This window comes from Hydractinia symbiolongicarpus, chromosome 11 (assembly GCF_029227915.1).
Source record: "Hydractinia symbiolongicarpus strain clone_291-10 chromosome 11, HSymV2.1, whole genome shotgun sequence".
NCBI classification, from domain to species: Eukaryota; Metazoa; Cnidaria; class Hydrozoa; order Anthoathecata; family Hydractiniidae; genus Hydractinia; species Hydractinia symbiolongicarpus.
Window position 1 is genome coordinate 21,497,421 of NC_079885.1, and position 25,996 is coordinate 21,523,416.

At 32.4% G+C, this 25,996-nt stretch overlaps 1 protein-coding gene across 1 annotated transcript; it reads left to right on the forward strand.

Annotated features, from left to right (window-relative positions):
* On the forward strand, positions 1 to 25,914 carry LOC130614557 (rotatin-like). The gene is made up of 35 exons (XM_057435981.1): positions 1 to 124; positions 1,411 to 1,595; positions 2,011 to 2,212; positions 2,335 to 2,487; positions 2,653 to 2,843; positions 3,594 to 3,738; positions 4,131 to 4,259; positions 4,447 to 4,685; positions 6,134 to 6,286; positions 6,668 to 6,865; positions 7,519 to 7,749; positions 8,240 to 8,365; positions 9,440 to 9,995; positions 10,485 to 10,588; positions 11,219 to 11,478; positions 11,902 to 12,072; positions 13,215 to 13,448; positions 14,340 to 14,540; positions 15,171 to 15,459; positions 15,849 to 15,977; positions 17,062 to 17,340; positions 17,784 to 17,879; positions 17,962 to 18,275; positions 18,928 to 19,083; positions 19,871 to 20,100; positions 20,248 to 20,349; positions 20,650 to 21,068; positions 21,467 to 21,541; positions 21,757 to 21,883; positions 22,462 to 22,664; positions 23,227 to 23,386; positions 24,308 to 24,430; positions 24,928 to 25,031; positions 25,626 to 25,695; positions 25,777 to 25,914. The coding sequence occupies exons 1-35, from the start codon at positions 73 to 75 to the stop codon at positions 25,863 to 25,865; spliced, it is 6,495 nt and encodes a 2,164-aa protein (XP_057291964.1). The 5' UTR covers positions 1 to 72; the 3' UTR covers positions 25,866 to 25,914.
* The last annotated feature ends 82 nt before the right edge of the window (positions 25,915 to 25,996 follow it).

Here is a 25,996-nt window from a genome sequence, read left to right on the forward strand (position 1 = left end):
TCTAAATCTCTGTGTTTCAATCTTTCAATAGTTCATTTACAATGAAGCTAATTTCAAAACAAATGTTGTAGAATGGATGAAAGAAATGGTGCATTGGAACTTAAAAGACTGATTGGAAAACTTGGTAATTATTACTTCTTTCAACAAAAAAACCCAGCAAGTTTAACAGGCCTTTGTGAATTGTTTGCACAGTGACGAGTATGTACTCAATGTGCATGTGACAAGGTATAACAATAATATTAATTCACGATTGCTTTTTCTGATTTATGTACTTGATATGCGAAACACGTATCTCAAAATTAGAAAATTTATTTATAAAACCAGTACAACAGGAAGATGTTGTGTACAAACATGCCTATCAAATTGTATAGCATGCAAAAAATTTGTGTATATAAATTCTTTATTTATGAAGGCCTGTTAAAATTTTGTTCTATGACGAAACAAAATAGGGTTAAACTCATTTGCGGTACAAATATCACAGCATTGCTCACACGTGTATCTTATAATAACTAAATGGCTTCATGACGTCAGCAACTGTTACGCAAAGAAAAATGACTTCGAGAAATTTGTTAGCTCATTGCCACTTTTGTGTACAGTTTGAAACTCAGACCAAAATATTGTATAAAATCATGTTGTTTGATGAGCACAAAGATATCAGAGTTTAAAGTTTTGCTATGTCAACAAAGTGGAAAATGTTCTTTAGGAAATTTGTTGAGCCATGATTCCGTAATTATAAATTTTTTACTTTACTTTAGACGAAAAAACAGTCACTTTTGGCATTACACACTGTATTACTATATTATAATAATAAATAGCACCGAAAATTGTCTTAATAAGTTGTAACTTTATTTGACAAACTGTCATTTTACTATCAAGAAATTTGGGAAACAAAATTGGTAAGCTGTAGGGTGTTGCTTGCTTTTATTGATCTCTGTAAACTATATCAACGTTTGGTTACATTTAGTTGAGGGGGGTTCTTTTGCAGGTATTTCTTTGTATTGTTAGGACCCGTAATAAGGGTAATTGTTAAAAGAAAGGACAAATTGAAGTGTTTAATATTTTTATCCTTTGATACTGGTAAGAAACTATATGATGAAGAGAATGTGTACAACAGTGTATATGTAATAGCAGGGTTGTTCGAATTAGAAATATAAATTCGGTTAGCAAAGATTTGCTGACTGTGGAGAAGAAAACCTCTTTGCAATTGTTCCTTGGTGGTGGTTATTTTGTTGTAACAACTGTCATATAGGAGAAACAAATGATTGATAAAGAAATAGAATTTGCAACTTTACCATTTAGAATGATTGGCTAAGACGGCAACTAATTCGCAAATTGCGATCTGCTAATTCGAACCCTGAATATTCTTTTACACTTGTATTATTTATATGTAATGTTTGCTTAATTTTTTAGGACATGAATTATCAGAAATACGAAGACGATCCTTACAAAGCCTTCTTTCGAAACTTCGCAATGACCTCGTCCAATATGAAGATTTGATACATCAACGTGAATTGTTTACTCATTTACTGCAAAATATTCATAATGATCCAGATGATGTTGTGTATATTTTAGATCTCTTGACCATCTTATCAAAGGTATCTAAAAAAGGTTTACCCAGGGTAATCCTATTTATGATGTAACGGTTCTTTTATGTTGTTAAAAGACAACATTAGGTTCAAGCTGGATAAAATGTTACATATAATTCTCGACTTGCGAGATTTTTTTCATTTTTTCCTTTGTTCAGTAAGCATCTTTTAATCTAGTAAAATTTGCAAAAACACAGTCTCTCACAAGACTTTCTGCTCACGAAAGCCCTTGAAGCACTTAAAGAATATTTTTTACTATGGTAATTTAAAACCTATTTTTGTGCTTACACTTTAATACCCACGGATATTAATATAGCAACCGTAAGAAGGGAATATTTTACTCTTCTGTAAAAAGCTTCATGTACATCTTAGAAATCTATCACTTATGGTTAAGTAAGTTCTAATTGTCACATTTGTGTTATAGTTTCCATTTGCTAGCAAAACCCTGATCCAGTTAGGTGGTGTGGAATATTTTACACAATTTCGAAAAGATCTACATGGCAACGAATCTCACATTGGCAGTGTTGATGAAATCCTCAATAACTTATTTCTTCTGCATAGTCATTTGGAAGATGAGGAAGAAGATGGAGGTCCAAATGAAATCGCCACTGAAGTGGCTGTACCAGGTAAAAGAAGGCTACGCCATTTACCATAGGAGCTCTGTGATTTTGAGAGAACTAGCAATAATGAAGGGATATTCTCTATATTCTCTATATAACCTTAGTGAATAAATCGATCTTCTGTTTAGGTTTTGATTATGATAAATATCAGAAAATAATAGACAGTTATGACTCTGCTAAGTCAACAACATACAACGAAAGTGATAACGAATCAGTCATGACTAGTCACCATAAACTAGTTGTTATTGAGATGCCCAATCAACGTTTGGGTGATATACAAGGTTTGTTGAAAGTTTAGAAACATTTGGTTGTCGTTTCAGTTCAGTATGATCATTTCGTACTTCTATTTATTTGAAAACAGAAAAAATTACAGGAGGCTCAAACATGTTAGTGTTGCATCTCACACAAATGAACAAGTTGCAGTTTTCTTGTTTACTTTCTCATAGTATCTCCTAATGATCTAACGTTTCCATGGATCTCGCTAACATCAGGTGATCGACAAATTTTAGCTGTAACAGACAATCGTCTACAAAGTTCATCTTTTGATTTGATTATTCAATCATGTACATTTTTAAAAGCTGTCCTTCTCCATGACTTTCCAGCAGAAGTTTTTATTCAAAGACCTAACATAGTAAAGGTATTTTTATGGAATGCTTTAAATTTTATCATGTCAAAATGACAAGGGTGAAGTTGAACTTACACTCAAGAACAAAACGTCTTGAATTGGAACAAGAAAAATGCTTTAGTTTGATTGACTATAATTATTCTTTGTTCTTTATAAAATATTTCCTGTCTGCAAGAAAAGTTGAAATGATTTCAATTGTCAGTTTGGCCAGAACAGAAAATTTATCAACTAATGAGATTCCAGATATCACAAAATTATGATCCGATCTGATCCATGCCATTCTTTAGTGGTAATCCTGCCTAAGGGGGAAAATTTGCTTTGGTAAATATGTCCAGTGAACTACCAACACGTTTAATTTTATTGGTTAAATATATGGACTATTCTTTCTTGAAGTATTATTTTCTACCTGAAATCATTTAAAATTATTATGTAAATGCTAGTTCATTTTTGCAAATTTTATTGCTCTATTGCTTCTTAAAGCTGGACTTCTCTTCTCCATTTATGGGGATATCTTTTTTATATAGTGGGCGTGACTTTGATCTTTGGAAGAGTTTTGCCAGAAAAGAAGGTCAATACAAAAATTCTCTCTTTTTAAAGCATGAAAGCTATAAAAATCGTTTTTATAAAAATTATTCAAGAGGAGTTTTATTGACATTACATTTTGCTCTGTACCAAAATTTATTATGTTGAAGTATTTTGAGCATTTTGGATTATGTGCAGTGGCGTTGATTTCAATGTGAAAACATGAAGATTCGTTTTTAGACACTTTTCTCAGTACTGGCACTGTATAAAGGCAAAAGACTGGATGTTGTAGAGCATATTCTTACATGTTTATATGTGCTTTGTACCAAGCTACAGAAACGTTTACTTCAACAACAAAACCAAGACCTGTGGCTGCCTCAACAAAGTATTTTGCTTTTACTTAAAATATATTGTTTTTGTTTTGTTTGGGATTTTTTTTCATATTTTTATTAAAATTTATTTTTGGCTCAGAATTTAGGGCTTGTCTGGTAAGTTAACTGGCGAAATATTAAAGATTTAGTATTAAATTGAGAGCATTACACATTATTTTTTATAAGAAACTCTATTTTTATATTTTTTATTTCATCCTCAATTGCTAAGGCCAAAATTTTAATTTCAGACTCAAAGTTGCGAAGCGTGATTCAATGAAGGTGTATTTTGAAAGGCAGGCTTTACCATCTTAATTGCAAAATTTTGTGCATGTGTTTTAAAAAATTATATTTTTTGCTTACTAAAATATTTGCCACCCATGTTTAATGGCATATTTTATTCATACAGCTCCAGAAGATATCCAATCACTAAGCGTTTCCACCAACCCAACAGAATCTTCCAGTCTGAGCAGTAAGTCAACCAGTCGTCTCCAAACAACAGAAGGGACGAGTGTTACAGATATTGATGGGCAAAAGGGTATGGATAAATTATCTTCGTTAAAAAAGATGTTTTTTAAAAAAATATACTCATCGCTCTCTTTACAATATTCTTTTGTGGTAATTATTCAAATTTTCGGGGTCATCTGTCATAAGTAATAAGTAATAATAAAAATAAATAATTGGCATAAGTTCTTCTTACACTTCATTGCATAAACTTTTTTTAGATGATGATGACGACTTGGAAAGTAGTCTAATAACAAATGCATTGGTTCAAGCTCAACTTTATCTAACAGATTTCCTTCTACAGATCCTTCATACAACAATTGATCTGCTTCAGTTATATGTGGACGAAAATTTTCAGTTTTCTAATGTTGTCATGTTGCACATTAGTATAATGAGATTACTTCAGCTGGGTCATTTACAGGACAAATGGGATAGCTCCTTGAAGGAGGATAAAAAAATGGTATGTGTGCTTAAATTTGAAGAGTATGATGCTGTGTTTTAAAGGGAATCCAAGGTGATATATATGAGGTTAATTTATGTTGATGTTGTAAAAATAAAAATAAAATATAGCAAGTCTTATTTTATTATTCTGCGTCAATTAAGAGGTCATTTTGGCCCCACAGAAAATGTCAGGATTTTCTATTTTTGTCCTGCAAAAAAATATAAATCCAAACTTTACCAGGAGACAGCAAACAAAAGAGTTGGTTTACGCCTACTTAAACAAGGTAATAGCCTGGTAAAAGTAAACTTGTGCCATTTTGAAACTTTTTTTGGTGTTTTCTATTTTCTTTGTGTGACTCTTATTAGCAAAGTTCATATTTACACCCTTTTGCAGGTCAAGAATTATAACATTATGACAATTTCTGCAAAATAATTAAGGTCAAAATCTTTAAATATAAATTCCTTTAAAACGAAAAAAAGCTTTTATAAAAATTTAAAACTTGTTAAGCAACTTTTTGAGCTCTACCACATATGTTCTACATTACTTATATATTATCTCGGATTCCATTCACCTTCTGTACATTAATCTGTTTTTACGTATCAACTACCAGGGGTTGATGCATGATTGGACTTTACAATAATATAACATAAAATATTAGAAAAATACATTGGCAGACATAGTGGAGACAATGTTGTTTTTGTTTTGTGAAATTGACAAATTTGAATTTGTACTTCAATAATTCACACCCACAGCATTTTTTTGCTATAATAATTAACCCTTAGTTCTCTTTGGGTTTTTTTCTTTGTTGATTTGGTTGTTGACTTTATGTGTCCAACAACTAAATTTAAATCTACTCGAATCAACTGTTCAGCTATGCACATAATCAAAAAAATATAAAAGATAAAATTTATGTACCTGCTGTGAAGATAATGTAAGTTGTCAATCTAAATTTCATATCATGCTGATCTTATTTTGTCCCATCTCAAATAACAGGAATAATCAATTAACCATGCTTGACGATTAGTTCAGTAAGGTGTTGAATCGGGCTGAATTGTAAAATGTGTCCAGTAAAGCTTTTTCAAATGACTTTAATTTCCTTCTGGGAATTAAAATTTGCGTTTTCTTTGTAAACCTGATTATCAACTGTTATATTGAAAGAAAAACGACAAGACCTGCGACATATCCATTTTTAATACGTTCTCTCGGTAAGTCAATCAATAAGCATTTTATGTGTGTAACTAGTTTAGCTCAAGTGCTTGCTATTTATTGTTGAAGCTTAAGACTTTTTTCAGGAAGGGAACTTGTTTAATTGACAAGAGAAAGTTTAAAAAAAGTTTAAAAAGAGAACGTATGAAAATTGCATAATTGTTCAATTCTGAGAGATAGCTAGATTGATATAGCTAAGAATAATTAAAGGCAATTTTTTCACAGGTGTAACATTCTAACTTAAAAATACATGATTTTAGATCTACAATTTAATGTCAGTGCTACACAAATTTGACGATGTAGTCAGTCAGTTTATGAACGAAACACCTGTTGGTCCCCAAACAACGTTAAAAGCTGTTATTGTCTGTCAAGTGGTATTGAATCTTCTAGACGCCACTGTTCCAGATCACAGAGTGAGTGTTGAGATTATCTTCCTTTTTTCTGAAAAAAATTAAGTGTGTGAAAGTTCACCTGCGTTGTTAGCTTAATTATTTGCTACATTTTTTGTTTATTTCAAAGATCAACTTTAATTAGGTTTGTACACTCTTGTCTTTAAACGATATGTTTTTAAAAATCCACTCTCTTCGATTTACGAGGTACATGCTCCTTGGTCCCAAAACATTTTGTGAATTGATTAAAAACCATACCAGAATTTTAAAGTCCTGTACTTCATGTATTGCGTAACCAAGTAGTGCATACTTGATTAAGCAATCAATTAATTTCCATATAAATAAATGACAAACTGTATGTTGAATTACTAGGCTTTTAAACATTTTCTTATTTCTTTCTATAAGGTGTATGAAGTCCTAACGGATAAACTAGTTCTGTTCTTTCAATTTGTTGTCACAAAAGTGTCATTTATATCAACACTGGAGAATATGAAAGCATCGCTAGAAAAGTATCTTTTGTTAGCAGATGAAACGTTCTACGGAAGTTATGTGAAAGCTTTAGATGTTGTGAAGAGTGTTAAAAATCTGGATGCGTTTTTTCAAGTGAGTTTCATTGATACCATAGCTTGTTTTTAGTACAGTATAGAAGTTCTATGCAAACCTGTGGTAATGGTTATTATCAACTATTTGAGAAAAGGAGAAAATTATGTAACTAAATAATCCATAATGCCAAGAAGCTTGGGCTCCATTTATCAACTATTGAGAAATAAGAAAATTATTAAACTAAAAAATCTACAATGTCAAGAAGATTGGGCTCCATCTATGCATGTAAAACAACAAAATTTTAAAAGAATTCAACATTGTTCTCCTTTTTTTGTGTAAGTCGATGATTATTAGATTGTGCAATATTTATTGCAGTGACAACATGCAAACTATTCACAAATCAGGATGTTGAATATATATGCACTTGAAGTGTAACAGCAGTAGGAGGATCGTAAAAAAAGTGGAAATTGTTGAATACTTTTTAATTTTGTTGTTGTTTTGTATACATTGGGATTTAGGTTTTTGGGCATGCCGGTAAAAATAGTAAAATCTTTCAAAATCACATTTTAATGTTTACAAAAATCCTGGATATATAGCAGAACTGTAATTTGTTGATTTTGTTAAGAAGAAAAACAAAACTGGTAAATGTTTTAAGAATAAGACTGTACTAAAAGTCAATATATCTTAATGTTTTTCCTGAGTAACTTTTATAGGGCATCGGATCAGACAGCGAGCAGCTTAAAACTTGTCAAGATATTATTGTGTATCTTGATTTTCATTGCAATCAGCAATTTATTGATGATGTAATCAACTTATGTTGTGAGAAATATCTCAGAGATGTCACAACGAAAAACAAATGGAAAAAGTTGCTATTGAAGATACTGCGACACAGGAGTGATGGTGTAAAAGAAGGTGTTTATAAGAGTTGTTCGAACAAGTTGAAGGTCGGTTTTTTATTTTATTTAAACTTGCAATTAAATGTTCCTGGATTTTCAAAACAGACTGTACGTTTTATTACAAATATGAATTAACTGATATTGAGACATAGCGGTGTGTATGAATGCTGTACAAGCATATATGTATGAAATTTTAAAGTGCACAAGAATAAAGTACATATTTGTGCACCAAGGCAAGCAATAATATTATACACAAAAAGATGTGTATCAAGATTTTGAATTTTTGAAGCCCTGCCTATAAAGTCCTTTTCACTAAATACTCCACATAAGAATAGATGTAGAATTTAATGTTGGAACTGATGTCTTTGAAAAATTTGTTTATAAAATTACCATGTTGGAATTGTTAGAAATAAGTAGAATACAGTAATAAAAGTGTATTAACTTAATTAAAATGTTATGTAGGTGTTTGTACTTATTTTGGGGTACATAGTTTGCTAGAAATTCATGATTCCATTAAGTTTACAACATTCGTTTTTAGCTGTGTTTTTCATCGTCACTGGTGTCAGAGCCTCTATCAACAAAACATCAATCTGCATTACTTTTGCTGCACAAAAAAATTCTCCAACCAATTATACATAAGGGGATTTTTCATAAAAATGTAAAGGTATGTACATTTTTTCACACAGATGTGGATAAAATGGGCCCTGGTACAATGAAAGTTGAAGATAGGAGGTAGTAACAGCTTTTTGTGATAAGAGCAAGACTAAACACACTTTCATATTAGTGCCTGTAATAGGAGAAACGCAGTTTATATAAAGCACAGGAAAATTTATTTATTTATCATCGAATTGGGCTCCATACAAAAATATGGTTCTTTTCCCTATTAATTAAAAATACAAATGAAAATTTATTAATATATAATACATATAAAATTTTTATGAATTTTAAGCTATACGGAAATCAAGAAAAAAAACCAAGGTGTCCTGTATAGAAAGAAGGTAACAAAGTTTTGCAAAATTTCCATACAACTTAGCATTAAAATCAAGAAAAAAGTAAAATTGTGTGGAAATCGTGCACAAGCGAATTGAAAAAAGAAAAAAAATAGTGGGACCACTATAAACAAAAAATGTGAACAGCTATTGACACAATGTATGAGAAGCAAGTTTTTTTACAGAAAACAACATTTTTTTGCTTACAATTTTTTAATATTATAAACAAAAGCACGTCAGCAACCAAAGTAACAATAAGTCATATTCTACAATCTTGTTTGAAGTATGATTGGAATGAAGGTCTCATTTTGAAGATAGTACCGATAAGCAATCATTTACCCCATTCCATATTTGATGCACATAACTTTAGCTTGTCAAACTTCACTTATCAATGTTCGCAACGAATTTAGGAGTTCGGATCTTGGGTTATCTGGTTAGATCCAAACTCTCAAGATATACTAATTTTGCTGATGTCAGCATGCCCTGTTGTCCTGATTTTCTAGCCCTTTACGGGCCTTCCCATTGAATGCTCCACAATGCAGACTTCGCAGAAAATTTGACTAACGCATTTTAAATGCTGGTAACCCGGCCTACGCATGTATCTAAGCAAAACTTTCACAAACTACCGGCTATGCAGCATTCATCAGTCAGTGCAATGTCAAAAAATTGCCCAAATACTGTGATTTTCCTAAAACTTGCAAATACCACTGTAGTGGCACAAAATAATTAAGAAAACATTTTCTGTTTAGATATCCAATATTTCAAAAAACATCATTGTGTCTATTTTAACAAGCAGATTAAATATGTCAACAAAGTACTGGAAAATAGTAACAAATAATCTACCATCATTCCTTCCACACCTTCAAGGATGTTTGGGTAATAAAGACAATGCATTTGATCAATCTCTATTCTCGTTTATTAAATTTCCACAAACTATAATGAGTGTAGACGGAAGTATCAATGGATTAACTGAGTTGGAACGAACAAAAGCATGTTTTAGATTGTTGTTTTCAAAGAAAGTAAAAATCCGAAGCACTGGCTTTGTATTATCGTTAACTTATATCACAGATCGAGACAAAGAAAAGAATAAAGTGTTTAGGTATAACCAAAATAATAACAAATCAACATTTGAAGACTTGTTTGTATTCAACTCAAAGTATCTAGTTGGTGTCACGAATGAACCCACATTATTTGGTGATATAGCAGTAGAGAATATTCAGAAATTATGGGAATTGCTTTCTGATCGATTGGTAGATTGTAATTTACGCTATTCAGCTGCAGAGCAATTGTCTATACTTTTTCAAGGTATGTAATTTTTTTTTTGGAATATTTAAGGCATCAAAAAAAAGTCCATAAAATATAAAGAATATTTTTTTTTTACATATACAATTTTTATATAACAAACCATCCTGTAAAATGCTGCACGTTTCATTTTATTTTCGTCACTCTCGTGTCTTATATTCAGTCTTGTTTAACAAGCGCATCATACACAATGTGCATAATAATATCACAGCCAGATATAACGTTAAAATGTTGTTGAGAAAACTCAAAAAATTTGGGAAAATCAGCAAAAAATTTTCAAAATTTGAAAATGATCAATCGTTTTTTACCTCAATTAATTTTTTTATCTGTTGTAAAGTGACTTTCTTAGTGACGTATTGGTCCACAAAATAATGAAAATATAGTCACCAATGTTGCTCTCTGCAAGTCAATATCTGAAGATTTAACAATCCCTGCAGCATATTTCATAGCAAAGCCTTTAAATGGATAACACCTCTTAAATTTGAATTTCAGATCGTCGACTTCAAAAAGCTGTTGGCACACAAGAAAGTTACAATTGGATTTTAGAGGAATTACGTGAACATATTTTTGGTGTAGATGGTATATGGAATGAATCTGTGAGTAGTGGTTCTCACTTAATTGTTTTTATATACTTTTGTGAGTTTTTCTCACCAGTTCTTTTTGTCTCGAAAAAAAAGAAGGGAAACAGAAGGTATTGTAATTGGAAAAATTAGACAAGAATGGTCAAAATTGATTCACTCAGGAAATGTAGTAATTTCACAAAAAATTCAGTGACTCTTCTAAGAAATTCTGCCTTCTGATTTTTAAAACTTCTTGAATGTCATTTCACTATTGTCATCAATCAAACTTTTTTTTGGAGAAAAACCATACAATATTTTATGAGTGTTAACTATGAAAAAAGTTGGTGGTTGCTCAGGATTGAATTAAAAAGTCAATAATTTTTAGGCTTGTCAAAAGGTGGACATCCTGAACTATAAACAAACAATCGTTTTCTGCAAACCTTACAAAAAAAACTTTAACCAGTGGAAAAAGTAATTCTTGTTTAAAATGTTATAAACTTAATTTTTTTTACTTTTTGATGAGTTGTTGTTGATAATTTTTTAATAAGTTGTAAAATGATAGACGAAGTTAAGGAGGTTTTCGATATAAAAAATAATGCTGCCGAAATACTATTTCCTTAGCTCAGTAGATTCAAGTATATCACGAGACAATCTTTTACTTTTTAGAATGTGGATGAGAAGTATATATTGTCATTGCTGCGGATGTTAAAGCACCTTATTCACCACCAAGCCTCCATACGACATATACACGCACTCCAGCAAGATGTCTTTTTGGACTTATTCCAAGTTGGTCTTCTGTTTTGCAAGAATAACGATATGTGTTATGAAGTCAGTGTTATTCTGGTGTACCTTCTCTTTGATGATGTTATTGTGTCCAATAACATGTCAAAGGAAGAGTTTTTTCTACCAACGTCTATTCTCGATAGGTACGTAATACTAAATGAGAATTAAACACAAAAATACACGTTTTTTCTTCATAAGAATTTTTTTTATAAGAAAATGAGCCCCAAATACCTTGAAATATTAACAAGGTTATAGAAAATCCCCACCCTCAGTTAATATCCAATGTTTGGAGACCTACAGTTACTAAATCAAAAATACAACACAAAGTTTTAAAAATAAAAGATGTCTCAAATAAAATACATAACTATAATGTTATTTACAACTGTCGATAAAATATTGTAGTTGTTTATAAAGAAAAGAGAAAATAGAAAAATTTAACCTATATTTAGACATTTTGCTAAGGAAATTGAGGCTCAGGTCAAAAAACGTTTTTATATAAAAAATTGTATCAGCATTATCAAAATATTTGCATCAAGTTAACATCTTTTTTGTGATGTTTCTTTTAGTTATAAGTTTCCTATTAAATTTCAAGCGTTGGATGCATGTAAAAGCTCTAATGAAGACACCCATGACTTGCAAGAGATGTTGCAGTCAAAACAAATGCTCAGTTTTATAAAAGAATCATGTTTACTACAATGTGATTGGATGAAATCTGACGACAGAAAACATATGTGCAGGTGAGATTATTTTATTCTTTCTAGTGTAAAATAGAAACATCTTTATTATTTGTGTGAATGGGCTTTCACTTGAGCTGAATACTATACTTAAAATTGTCTTTAAGAATATTTTCTTGCAATTTTTCATGTTTATGCGCATGTAGAAAAGACATTAAAGTCGGTATGAATATGACAAATCTTTGTTTGTGTGGCAGTGTGATGTCTTTATAGACGACTTTCATCATGACACGTGTTGTTTATAATCCCCAGACCTCTTGCGCAAATCGACAGGGAAAATAATGCAGGCGGTAAGTCGTGGACTAGTCCATTCCAAACTTTATTTTCAGTTAGAGGCATCTTTTGACCTTGAAATTAGAATATATAGCTTGCATGTGGTTTAGATTTAGATCATATATCAGCGAGAAGATGCTAAAAGCCATAGTACAAAAGTTTTAACTATAATTTAACTTTCTTCACCTAGGGTCTGCGTTTTTTTCCTGTCGATTTTTCTTATTTTTTCCGCGCATGCTTAAGAATACTGTAAAAACGTAAACATTGAAAGTCTATCTATACAGTCTATTTGCGTTTAGCTATTTATTCCGTTTTTTGTAGTTGTTTTTTGTCATCAGTTTTCTTGACCTGCATCAACATTGCAATCTCAAGTATTTCTATTTAATAATCATTGAAAAATATTTTTACACCATTTGAGGTCATGGAATATTTTTATAAAGATTGTGAAAAAGTCATTGAATTCTTTTTCAAAATTTCCATGACTACCCTGTTATACTGTAGGAATTTAAAATGGTAAAGTGTGTATTGTTTTAGATGTTTGTTTTTTTTTTGTCTACCAGGACTCCACAATACCCTTTTTTAATAATGAATGTCCTAATTCTTTCGTTCGTAAATTTTCTTTTGCAAAGGAGATGTTTTTCTTGTGTTGTATTCTGCTAACTTGTAAAAGTGGCTGGAAGAAGGAGTTGGATATGTTCTAAAAACATAGGCAGGATTTTGTCCAATTGTGAACATTGGTATAGCATGTTACATATTCTGCTAACGCATACAAGTGGCTGGAGTTAAAATTATGCTACAAATTCTACCAATTTCTTAGCGCCAATCGCAAGAACTGTTTATATGTGCTGTGATCATATCTTGTTTCTGTTTAGACCGCAGTTTCAGATCACCATAGAAGAGAGAGAAAAAATTGAACGAAATAACTTCAGTAATATCATTGAAACAGTTAACCACAATCTTATGCACGCTGGTGACCACTTTTCTGCTATGTCATCTATTGGTCAATTTCAATTGTTACTGCTGATAATTGCGGATAGAAAAAGCGAAAACACTATTGGCATTCTTAAAGCTTTTACTGATACTTGTGAAAATGGATTCATCAAAAGGTATACACGCTTCTGAATTGAATTTTCTGTGTGTCTGTGTGCCTATAATTGTGTATTGGGGTGTTAATGGAAGCCCCAACCGATCCCTTCTGAATAGCACCCAACATGAAAATAGTGTTCTATGCAGTTTAATGTCTGTTTAATGTCTGTGAATCGAAACTCCAACTTGTGGTATAAAAATTTGCAAATAGTAAATGTGTGTAGAATTGTTGAATGGGAAAATTCAAACTGATAGCTGACTGAAATTAGTGATTGTCTTTTACAAACTCTTTACCCAAAGCGATAGTCTTTAGATTGCAACCGACCCAGAAATAAATTATTAAATGCACTTCCTTGCATTTAAAATGTCAAAATCAATTTTAAAACTTTTCTTTTTTACCTTCAAAAAGTTAGGATCCCATTTTCTGTAACCTCGTTTATGATAGTTGAAAACCTATCCTCTGTTAAATGGAATTAAACATTTAATGTCATAAAAAGAAAAATGGTCATGAAGATGTACACCCAGGGCTACGCTAAAAAGATAGCGTATGCAGGCTAGTTGGTAAATAGAGTGTATGCAGGCTTGATAATAAAATTCTAGTCCTAATATTTGCTCAATGCCTAACCTCTATAATTATATCTCCCTTCGTCTGCGATCTCATAGCCACAGGAAATAGCAAATGCGATGTATATTTTTAGACTTTGTTGCGGCCTACGAATTTCCATCTATATTTCCCAGGATAAGGACTAGATAATAAATAATGACTGGAATTCCTGCAACAGTTCACAACGTGGTCATAATGGTTAATTGAATTGATTGATTGAAAAGCTAAAAATAGGAGTTCTTCAATTTCTACACGACATAGGTCATGTGTCGTTTGTAGCTTGAATTTTTGTTTGCAATTATTTTAGGATCTTAGAAACACCTCCAAGTACAGAAGATGATTACAAGCTGTTTCAAAGAACAATTTTATTTGTTGAGTGTGCTCTTAGAATGAACATTGATAAGGATCTAAGTGTTTTACAAAACATTTTAATATCGGATTTGACTGTAAAGTTAATCAAGGATTCTTCACAACATGTAGAGGAAACTAAATGCACGAAATGGGCGAGGTAATCATGTTGTTTGTTCCAGTGTTTTCTTCACCGTGTTTTCTTCATCAGTCAGAATTTGAAAGTGCTCTTTATTTCTTGATATTTTATATATTTTTGACTGAAGAGTTGTTGGACCTATTTGACATTGCTTTCAAATTTTTGGCTATGTTTTTTGTGCATCTTTATTAAAAAGATTTTAAGTAAAATAAAAAGATCTTTAATATGATTTTTCATGGTATCTGCTTGGTTCATGAAATAGCTTTTTAGGTTTTTGTATGATTTTTAATGTGGGACAATACATTCTGCTCAATCTGTTTTTCTAAATCTGTTTTGTTTGCTATTGCCTTAGATTTGATTTTACGTTTTTAAAAGAAAAGGATAATTTGGCATCCACACGACATTTTAAAAATTTCTATAAAATTCATTAGGATAAAAAGGTCTGGACATTAGGGTAATTTTAAATATAATGCCAGGGTTAATTTTTTTTCCTCAATCCATTTGATACCAGTGGTGTAAAGTTGTCATAACCAATTAATAAAAAAGCCAAGGTTTTGACAAACATAAAATTCATTTGGTCTAAAAAATTGTATAATTTGGTCTAACAGATTGTATATTTAGTAGCTGTTAAAACTTTTATCATTTTTACAGAACAACAAAGCAATTAGTGGTCAGTTGCTTGGCATCCCTATATGAACACATGAACCTGTCACAAGTGACATGGAAATCAACACAGTCCTGTCAGTCAGCTCAACTTGGAAACATTATAGTAGCAATATATAAAGACCTTTCTCTTGATGGTTCAGAATCGTATTATGATTTACCTCTAATGGAAGTTATGTTAGGATGTTTGGTGCATTTGTTAACGTGGAGAAAGTGGAGCATGGATTTGATCAGTGGGGAGAATATATGTGTTGAAATGTTTAACTGGCTCACTCAAGTAGGCCTACCTGTTTCTTATTTATTTTTATCCAAATTTGTTACTATCAGGATGGTCTTTTTAATGACAACTTATTTGAGCAGTCAGCAGTATCGTGTATCCAAATCCTCTGGTAAGCTTGATAGAATGGAAGGTCAGATTTTAGCTTTTGTAAACATTTAAACAGTGTTTAACGTGAGAAATAGCTCACACGTTTATATAGAATGCGAAAAAAAAGAAAAATTGGCAAAGAAATATGTTTGTCGGTTTTATTTTTATGTGTATAATTCATGTTTAGCATCTCATATCTTTAATAAATGGTAAAACACTGGCCAATACTTCTGTTACTGTCTTAAATATTAGTCTTTCAGTCTGTTGTTGTTTAAAAATATCATATTATGTATTCGCAGGTTCTTATGTCGTTTCATGTGGACAGAGTAAGCGCTGCTGTGTCTTTCATGGGAAAGGGAATTGTTCAAAAATCAGTGACGTGTCTGTGTCATCTCTTACACGAAATCAAAATGTTTAACGGAATCAATGTAAGTAACTAGGTCGGAATCTTGTATTCTTTTGTTTCAAGAGACTGAAGTTTTTGATGAATTTGATAAAACTTTATAGGCAGAACATCAAACTGATCTGTTACTGTGGAGTAAGCTTTGGACAAATACTAAGCATTTAAGCATTTTGATATAAAACTGTATTACTATTGAAAAATCCTAATAGAAAACAAGAGAGTTTGACTTGGAGGTAGTGCTGGATCCTGCTTGTTAGCGGGGGGAAATATAAAACTAATTATCAGCTTATTACTTTGAGACAATACAATGACATTATTGCAACACATTATTCTATACAAGATCATTCTACTTAAATTTAGCATAATTTTAATAAGCATAAAAGAGAAATAAGAAAAATGATAACAAAATTAACCTCTAGGAGATGGTGGTTGTCTTTCAGTGAAACCCAACTCGTCTTCTTCACCACTGTCTTCTCTTCGTACATTTACATTGACTTTAAAAGCACCCAATCCACCAAAACAAACTAACCTTACTTGACCGCTAAGATTAATTTGAACAAATCAATTGACAAACGTTATATTAACCAAACTATGTACCTAAACAACCGTAAAAACAGCAAAGTTACAGAGCAGCCAGTCTGCCAGGTACTTAAAGAAGATGGAGAATTCATCAATTTGTCTGGCAAGGGAAAAATCGAACATATTTCATTGGGTCCATAGAAATCCTGTGTTGTAATTTTGTTTATGTTTGTATTCTAGGGTAGATTTTTGTATGTGGCTATTAATTTTTTACAAGCGTCTGCATAAGAAACTTCACTGCCAATCTTGTGAAGTTTAAAGAATTAATTTATTGATTTAATCTCTTTCCAGATAAATTTGTAATATTCTAAAACATTTCTCGAAATATCATTTGTCGATATGTAACTTATTCATCATATTTTTATTTAAGGCAAATTGTGTTCTACGCTGCTAAAAGTGATAGATGCTTTACAGAGTAGAATCCCTCTTTTTGCTGTCGTAAAAAGTTTCTTTGTTTAACTGTGGAATGTTGTGTTAACCAAATCGGGTCTTCGTGGTTCAAAGTAACCCATGAAGATATTTACCTCTAGCTTTTGCAGACTTCATTACATCCTACCGAACATTCTAACTCATCTCAAGTCACTTCACTTCTTCAGTCATCTCAACTGCCATGGTTAGTACCGCTGTTATCTGATCGATCTATCCCTATCCGATGGGGTGGATGGGCGTTGTCCACCGCTCTTGTTAGTGATGCAGTAACTTCAAGACAGTTAGTTGTAAATGAATTCCAAAGTCTACCGGGCGGTTTGTGGGCGGCAAGTTTGGGCGTCATATTAGATGAGAAAGAATGTTTTCTTGTGAGGACACAGGTTGGTGGGATCTTTTTATGTGTAGATACAGATTTCTAGAATTTCTTATTACTTTTAAATAGGTACCCCTATCCTTTAAGGTATCAACCCCTCCCTTAGTTAAATGCTCGTGATAACCGTTATTAGTAGAAAGGTGGCAAACAACGATACTTTCTGCTGTAAAAAATTAAAACTCGTAATATTTCGTTCCCCATCATTTCTTCTCTTAGTTTACATAACTTTTTTATTATCGCAATTTATTTTGGTATTAATTGAAATAAACCTTTTATGCATTTCTTATACAAAAAACGTATCTAAAATAGACGCCCCTTCCTTTTTATCAATCCCCTTCCCTTCTAAATATGCGCCTTTTTCTAGCATATATGCTAGATATCTTTTTGGTAGTTAAGTTTTTAGTATGTTAACTCTCCACCGCAGTGTAAAAATGTTAATGTAACTTCTAGGCATGCATGGTGTTATTAAATCTTATTGAGAACTATGATGAAGAACAACAAGATAGCTTATGGGCTGGTATGATTGTGCAAGATACCAATTCGAAAGTAAATAATTTTACGATTATAACTTATAATTCTAACATATAATTCTAGTATTTGTTTGACAGTCGTGTTTTTAAACTTTTAGACGGAGATTAGTGGACTTAATGCATTTCTCCTGCTGTTGGATCATTTTGAATTTTTCAATGAGTTGAGAAATTTTTTCAATAACGATTTCAAAAACGTCAACAATTCGTCCGCTCTCCTTATCAATGCTTCAACTTCGTTTTCACACACCCATGAAAACACTACATCAGGAATAACCTCTGTGGGGAAGTCAGTTAGGAGTAATGATTCAAAAGGGAGTGGTATCTCTGCCGTAGTTAATAGAAGTGACGAAGTATCCTTAACAAGCAAAAAGGATCTTTCAATTGGTAGTAGTTCAACAACACAGGAAATAAGGTACACTCAAAACTTTTTAACATGAACATATTACCTATATTATTTGTACCATTACACAACACATAACATCACATAGATCTTCCTGTCAAAAATAGGGAGACCTCCCCTCCGTTCCCAACCGTTGGACCACCATAATTCCGAGGACTTTATTGTTCTTAAATATGCTTTTAGAAAGATGACGATGGATTTGTGTGTGAGCTAACCAGCGTTACCAAACATAAACCTTTTGTGTCTCCTCTTAACCAACAATTAAAACTCAAATTTTCGAAAGCTAATTATTATTATTTTCACAATAAGAGTTTTTCAAAGTACGGTGCATATTCTAAAGGAGGAAACATCAAGTGTTGGAGAACTTAGAATCCTGATTTAACCATTTGAACATGATGTTAAGCTGAAATTTAGTCCAATTAAAGCATTTTAAGCCTTGTGTCCTTAACTTTCTATTTTTAAGTGGATTTAGAACATAATAGCAATACTACATGAAAAGTGGTATTCAATCGTTAGAGAGTTGCTTATTATTGGACAGTTAAGTTGTAGCGTTGAAAAACCAAGTGGTGACGTTGTGTGTTTGGACCATGTCGTTTGCGCAAAGGACATTTTACATACCCTTGTATTGCTATTTTGCTATTTTGTTTCTTGATTTAAATCTTAGCACCAATCATAATTCAGTGCGCTCAACAACACAACAACGTGGATCGCTTCGCTTCAAGTTTGCAGTTTTAAAATTAGTCAGTCATTTAATCCCATTGTGTCCTGTTGTGGTGATGAGGAAACTGAAGGAACAGCGAATATTCAGTAAAATTTTAAGGTAATCTTTTCACAACTTAATACCTTTCACAACTTGATGTTAATAGAACCTTCCATAAAAGTAACTTTGTATAACTGAAATACCTTCCCACGCATGCGCGGAACACATGCTTCGCAATCTTTGATTTACCCACATTGAGAATTCGTTAAAGATAAATCATTTTAATAATTTCTAGCTGTGTTTTTTCTATAAATCGTCGTTTAAGAAGGGGGTAATTTCATGCAACGTCTGTGCCTCACCATAACTGTAAAAACTAACTATTTCAAATATTTAACCTCCTGGCACAATTGTTTTTCATTCTATACATCATTTTAAATTTACCTCAACATCGGTTGGTGAACCTAAGCTACTGATTTGGAACAAAACAACGAGTTCTTAGCATCTTAAAAATGGTTGAGATTAACCAGAGGTGCCTTGGTATGTTTGTGAGAAAAACTAAGAGAGTGAAATGCTTTTTTCTACTATAAAATGTTTTACATCTTGTTATATTACACTTTTCTTCCCATTTAGGGTTAGTGTATATACCCTTAGGTTTGTCTATTTAACCTCCTGGCACAAGTGTTAAAAATGTTTCTCGGCGAAAGTTGTTTATTCTTGTTGATTTGTGAGTATTGGGGTGGTGGAGGCAATCGTTTATAAAAAATAAAAGGTCTAGAGGAAGAGAATTGGGCTAGAATATATGTTTGTGCTGTTATTCAAAGTGACATCGACATATTTGTTGATCGTATTGTAGCATCCCATAATGTTTTCACTCCATGTCCTTAGAAAAATTATATTTGGTTTTTAGCACCTGGTCAACAAAATCTTTAATCGAGTCGACCAAACATTTGCTTGCTCATCCTAACGAAAAAACTTTGTATCAGTCGTTCCATGAACATATCAATGTTACGATATCGATGTTAAAGTTGCTCCGTGTGGTTGTACATAATGATGAGTCGATTTTAAATGAGTTGGAGGAGAGCGGTGTGATGAAGAGTGTATATATGTTGTTTACATTGTGTACGTATACTTATCCAGGTGAGTGAGGCCATTTTTTAATGAAGGATTTAGAAATTTTATATAGTTGTTGGAAGGATTTATTTCAGAATGTCAAATAAAATCGGCCCAAATTATTCTTAGTCTTTTTTTTTCAGCTGAAACAGATGTATACCTCTTTCTTTATAGCGTTACAAAAAGAGTTCATGCTAGTGTGGGATGAAGCAATGACTTTGATTGCTGACATGAAATTTCACAAAGAAGCCATCAATAACCTCCAATACATCTGTGGTGAGTGAACTGTCTTCATAAACGTTACAGTCTTGACTTCTTTTGAATCTGGAAAAAATTGGTCTGCGAGTAATTTTCTGTAACTGGTATTGTCACTTGTAGTTGTCGTCTGTAATATGCAAGTTATCATTGTTATTATTTTAGCGTAAGTTATTTCATAATATTAGTAGCTAACTTCACGCCGATTTTTATTGAACCCTTATTTTAGGAGGGGCGGAGGGCGGTGTTGATTTTTTAGTGATAGAACCGCCAACTACCTTGATTTTTATGACGTTAACTCAAATATTTTTTCGATTTTAGGCTCGTTTATCTCAGTGACCAACACATGCAAGTATGAAAGCAGAACCATCAATCAATTTCTGCACTTAATACTTTGTACTTTAAAAAACACTAACAACATAGACAATTACGTCATAGAAGATGATTTTCAACCAATCAGGGGTATCAGTGATGCTTTATTGATGTATCCTAAACTCGGAACTAAAATGGCGGATGTTTTAAGCGATATGTTGTTATGTGCTTATGATAAATCATATATGTTCAAAAACCAAAGTCTTGTACGAAAAACTCTGAGTTGCTTGTTCACTCGAAGTAAGCGATCGCAAGCGAAAGCGCTTGAGAAAGGATTCGTTGAAAGTGTTATTGAAGAAATAAAAGATGGTATGATCAAATTAAACATGCTTTCTTTGGATGATGAAAAGAATGTGAAAAAGAAAAGAGTAAGGCTTGTAGTTAGTTGTTGTTGAGGTTGTTATGAGCTACAACCTTCCACAAAATTAATGGTTGTTATGGTTGCAGTAAGATAGTAGCACTACACTCCCTTCCACCATTTTAAAATTGCTGTTAAATTTAGGTCCTGAAATCAAAATTTTAAGACAGTACAGACACTTTTTTGTTTGTTTTTTTTGCTACTGAAAGTGCACTTGAATAAGTCACTTTTTAAGCCTTGTTCTGGAATTGTTTGGAAAGCCTTATAACAAATAAAACTGATATGACTAAGGATAATTTGGCTATTCTTATTTTTTTCCGCAAAAATGTTCTTTTTTCTAATTTTCACCAGACAATCAGCTCTTAATAAATAGGGTTCTGCTGCAATTGGTAAGTGTGTCTTTTTTAGCACGATATACTGAGTGGTATTGGTGAATTATTGGATTTAATCAGAAACTTTTGCGTCTATAACGAAACAGTGAAGGTATGTGTCTCAAGTATCTCTTCTGTTTGTTTTTTTATTGACCCCTTTTTACGTCATAATTAAACCGCTTTTTCAGCCTTCGCCTTTTCTTAGATTCTTACTACTTTGCATGGCGTGAATTGGCGGTGATATTGCAGTGAACACAATGCCCATGCGACACTTCAGTGAAATTTCCAGGGTTTGATTTTTCAGGAAATTTACGACTTTTGTTTTAGCGTGGTTTTGTCACCAGTGGTTTTTTGCAGCACTTGCAAAACGTTTGGTTATGTTGTGGACTGAATGAACCACTGAAGCATTCCTTGTTACAAATGTTAATTGTATTGTCAGCCAACTGTGAAACAGGTAGGTAATTTTATGTCATTAAAACATTCTTTCAATGCTTATATATCTTGCTCTACTTGTTGCATATCAGAAGAATTTTATGGTTAATTTTTTGACTTTTTAAGTCCCTTAGGAATAAAGTCCGTTTAGTTTTCTTCTAAAACATAAACTCCTACCTGTTCTATACGCTATTACCGAAATAAAATAAACGCCTCCCTGTTTTATGCACCCTTTCCAATCAACGCCTGCCTATTTTAAACGCCCTTCGCAATCAACGCTTTCCTGTTTATACGCCCATTCCATCAACGCCTCCCTGTTTTGTACGCCCTATCCAATGAACGCCTCCCTTTCGTATACCCTTTCTCTGACGAAAATTAGAATCAGTGGCTTTTAAATGACCAACTCAAACTTGCAGCAAGATTAATAATGAGATTTAAATTTTCAGTGACTTGATTTCATATTATTAATGTGTCATAAAATAGGACGAGCTTGAAATAAGCTCTTCCCTTACGTAAATAAATAGTTGAAAGCTTTATAAGAACTCCGTGCGTTTACCCAAAGCGGTGTGATACAAACAGATTTTCTTCTTTAATTTTTAGCACAAACATCGCTCTGCGTGCTTACATCAGAGAGACAAACTTTGGAGGAAGCCTGTTTTCTTCAATACGTCATCAAAATGTTGATGCAACTTCATCACCAGGCAGTTCAAGTACATGGAAAGTTGGATAACTGTTTGCGATGGTGTTTTGAAATTCTTACTAATACTTTAAATGTCACGGAGAGCAGATCAATCCTTTATAAGGTATGTATCAAACAGTAATTCACAGTGGTGATGTCCTATTTCCGTCTAAATCAGTGCTTAGCTGTTATCAACAAAGTAAGGGTGGGTTTTGTAGAAAATTCCTAAGTACTGCTTAATGGAAACTTGATAGAATAAAATGCTAATAAAAACTGTTATATATAGATAGCTTGCGAACGCTTACAAAAAACGTTTTCCTATGCGCGCGCATAGTGGTACGCAAAAAGTCGGGACCATGTATGGTATATTGACTTTTAATGGAATATAACACAACATTCAAAAGCACTGGAATCGATTTTCCAACTATACTCTTGTTTCCAAGATTTACAATTTTTACTACAAATAACAGTGGTCAGTGGTTTATGTTCTCTACCTACCAGAATGCGCACGCATGTCCGTTTGCAATCCAAAGTCGAAACTTTACTTACCTGGGAGATTCATTTATTGGAACGTTAGCTTTGATATTGTGGTCTCATAAGAAAATTTTTGCGGGTTTCCCTCGCTTAAAAAATTATTTCTAGTGTCTCTGTTTTGTCATTTATTTACTTACTATGATTATTTACAGGCGAACATGTTTCATCTTTTCATCAACGCGTACAATCTCACATCTTCGGGCAACAAAACGCAACGAGGTATTTGCAAAAATTTAATTGCTGATTGGTTGAGATTGTTCCTTGCTCTTTCATATTTTCAAGATGGCGCCATTGTCGTTGGGAAATTACCAGGTACAATTTTTTTATATAAATTTTCTCTTCAATTGTTTACTGAAGCATCATCAGATAATATATTTTTATTATATTTTTTAGTCATATTTTTTTATTTTGAAAAGGGGTGTTAACAGGGTGGCTACTACACATGGAAGTTGCATAAACGGAGAAACTTTTGGAACAGGGTGACCACTCCTCCTTAAATTTCTTAAATAACCTTAGAAAAAGAAAATCTCCTTAAAAGTACTTAAATATACTTAAAAAATTGAAATTTTAGCTATTCTCCTTAATTTCTCCTTATTTCTTAATTTTTTGATCGTAACTTTTTTGGAAATGTGTTCATGGATTTTTCATCACCGGTGAAATAAGACATATTTCTCTGTTACCTGAAATTCTATATTTTCTATCTTTCAGGGCATAATTCATATGTATATTTGTATAATATGTATAATTTTCTTATCATAGAAAATAGTATGTAACATTAAAGATAGAGAACTAAAATTGGTTTTCTCCCTTTTTTTCCTTATTTTTTATTTTTATTCTCGTTCGCCGCAAAATAGTCTTAAAAATGTCAGTTTGTCATCTTAATTCTCCCTAATATCCTTACTTTGTTCTCACTTTATTAGTGGTCACCCTGTGAAAAACATTTTTTCTGGATCAGATTTTGTCTATATCCGGTTTTTTTATCCAATAGAATTTTACGTCAGGTCCGTTTTCGTCTTTTTTTCTCATGGAAATTTCTGTTTTTGATGAAAAATGCCAGAAAACTCTTGGAATACTCCTTAAATTTGCTTTTAGAAAATGAATGCTGGAAACTTTTTTATTAAAGTACCAGCAGACTTTTTATTATTTTGTGTCAAAAGGCAATAGGCGATTTCTGTGTATTCGCAGGTACTCGCGTTTATCCTGTTCCAGTTTAACTCTCTTTTCTTCTTCTAGGCTGCTTGAATATATTTTTTGATATTTTAAAAGTGGGAAACAAACACAGGAAAGATATGACATTGTTAATCATCAGAAATCTCTTGTTTGTTGCTCGTCTCAAACAGAATATTATATCGAATCGTAAGTTGGTTTTAAAAACTGTAGTATTTTGTTTTTGGTTTTTAAACTTTGAATGCAACAATACAATAATTAGTCGTTCTTGAGCGATTTTGTTTTTTAACTAGCATTAGCTTCACAGACTAGCTAATTCATCAGCTTTTTGACCATTTATCGAAATTACCAAACAGCAACAACAACTGGCCAATACTTTTGACATGTGTACACACCTGATAAACAACATTAAAAACGGGCTAGTCCTAGTTTTTGCGATGGCTGCGTTATGGAACAGTCAATGCGACAACGTCCAAAAAAACAGGAAAATTTAGTGTCGTCTTGAATCCGGCTTTAAACATTAACAAGTGAACTTTGACAAATTTAAAGTGCGTGTCTGATCTGAGAAGAGTGTATTATTATTGCTTGTGGGTGCGGTCTTTGAAATTAACCTTTTATCAGTAAGTTGCAGTTTGTTGATAAGTGTTTGTTAACTTATCTAATACTCTGTTTGACTCTTATTGTAGAGACTACTATCGATGCAGTGATGGAATCTTTAACTTCACCTTCTATTAAAACAAAGTTGATCTCCCTCTCAATCTTTCAAGTGATGCTTTACGAAAACCAAAAGGTAATATTGTAACTTCACAGTAGGCGGAATTTACTATCGGGTTTCATCCTTAAAGATATTTGTGCAAAGGAGGTAATTTTTTTTATAAAACTTGCAAATCTAGTCGCCCTCCTTTAAAATACCCAAATTAAAGTATAGCTATTACGTCAATTTTTTTATATTGATTCATTTGCATATGCACCCCATAACAACTTTCAAGTCAATCACTCAACTTATTGCATTTTGATATTCACAAAATGGACCCAGGAATGCTTAATCATGACAATATTAGCACTACGGTTTAACCCTTTTTTTATATATACTAGTCGTTAGCCCGTGGAAAAATCCACGGGTTCGCCCGTCCTTTTTATACCGCATTGCGTGCGTCTCGCTACCTGCGCAGCTAAGCTACCATTTTGCGTGACAGACAGACGGACGGACAGACAGACCGACAGACAGACGTATACGGGTATTATAATATAGATGTCAACTGATTTATGTGTGAGGGAATTTATTTCCTAGGAATGGAAATAGCGAATCAAAACATGGTGGAAAGATATTCTATAGTGATACATCTGGCCAGTCTTTAAATTATTGTTTCTCCTAATTTTTTAGGCTAAGGTTTCAATCAAGCAAACCAAGTTATCCAACAAACTACTTAAACTAAAAGAGGATGTTGAAACAGGTAGGTTGAGTTCTAGGTTGCCTTTGCTGAACACCGCCGTCTTGTTTGCCACTTATTTACCAGACTTCTTTGTTTTTACAGGCCGTTGTTTGGCTGTGGATGGCAATCTTGAATTACACGATCAAATGAAACGCTGTTTGACAATAACGTTAAACTTGCTTAATTCTTAAATTGTATATATTATATTTATTTCTCAATATATTTTAATTTATTTTTTAACTACGGTGGTCGTTGACATCTGTCTATAAAAATATTGGTGTGATGTGAAAAACGAAAAATTCCTTCTGGAATAATGTACCTT

Excerpts from the sequence above, each read along its gene's own strand:
- LOC130614557 (XM_057435981.1), top strand. The coding sequence starts at position 73 with ATGGATGAAAGAAATGGTGCATTGGAACTTAAAAGACTGATTGGAAAA. Across the intron at positions 3,739-4,130 it reads CCTGTGGCTGCCTCAACAAA|CTCCAGAAGATATCCAATCA; the intron begins GTATTTTGCTTT and ends TTATTCATACAG. Across the intron at positions 12,073-13,214 it reads GACAGAAAACATATGTGCAG|ACCGCAGTTTCAGATCACCA; the intron begins GTGAGATTATTT and ends GTTTCTGTTTAG.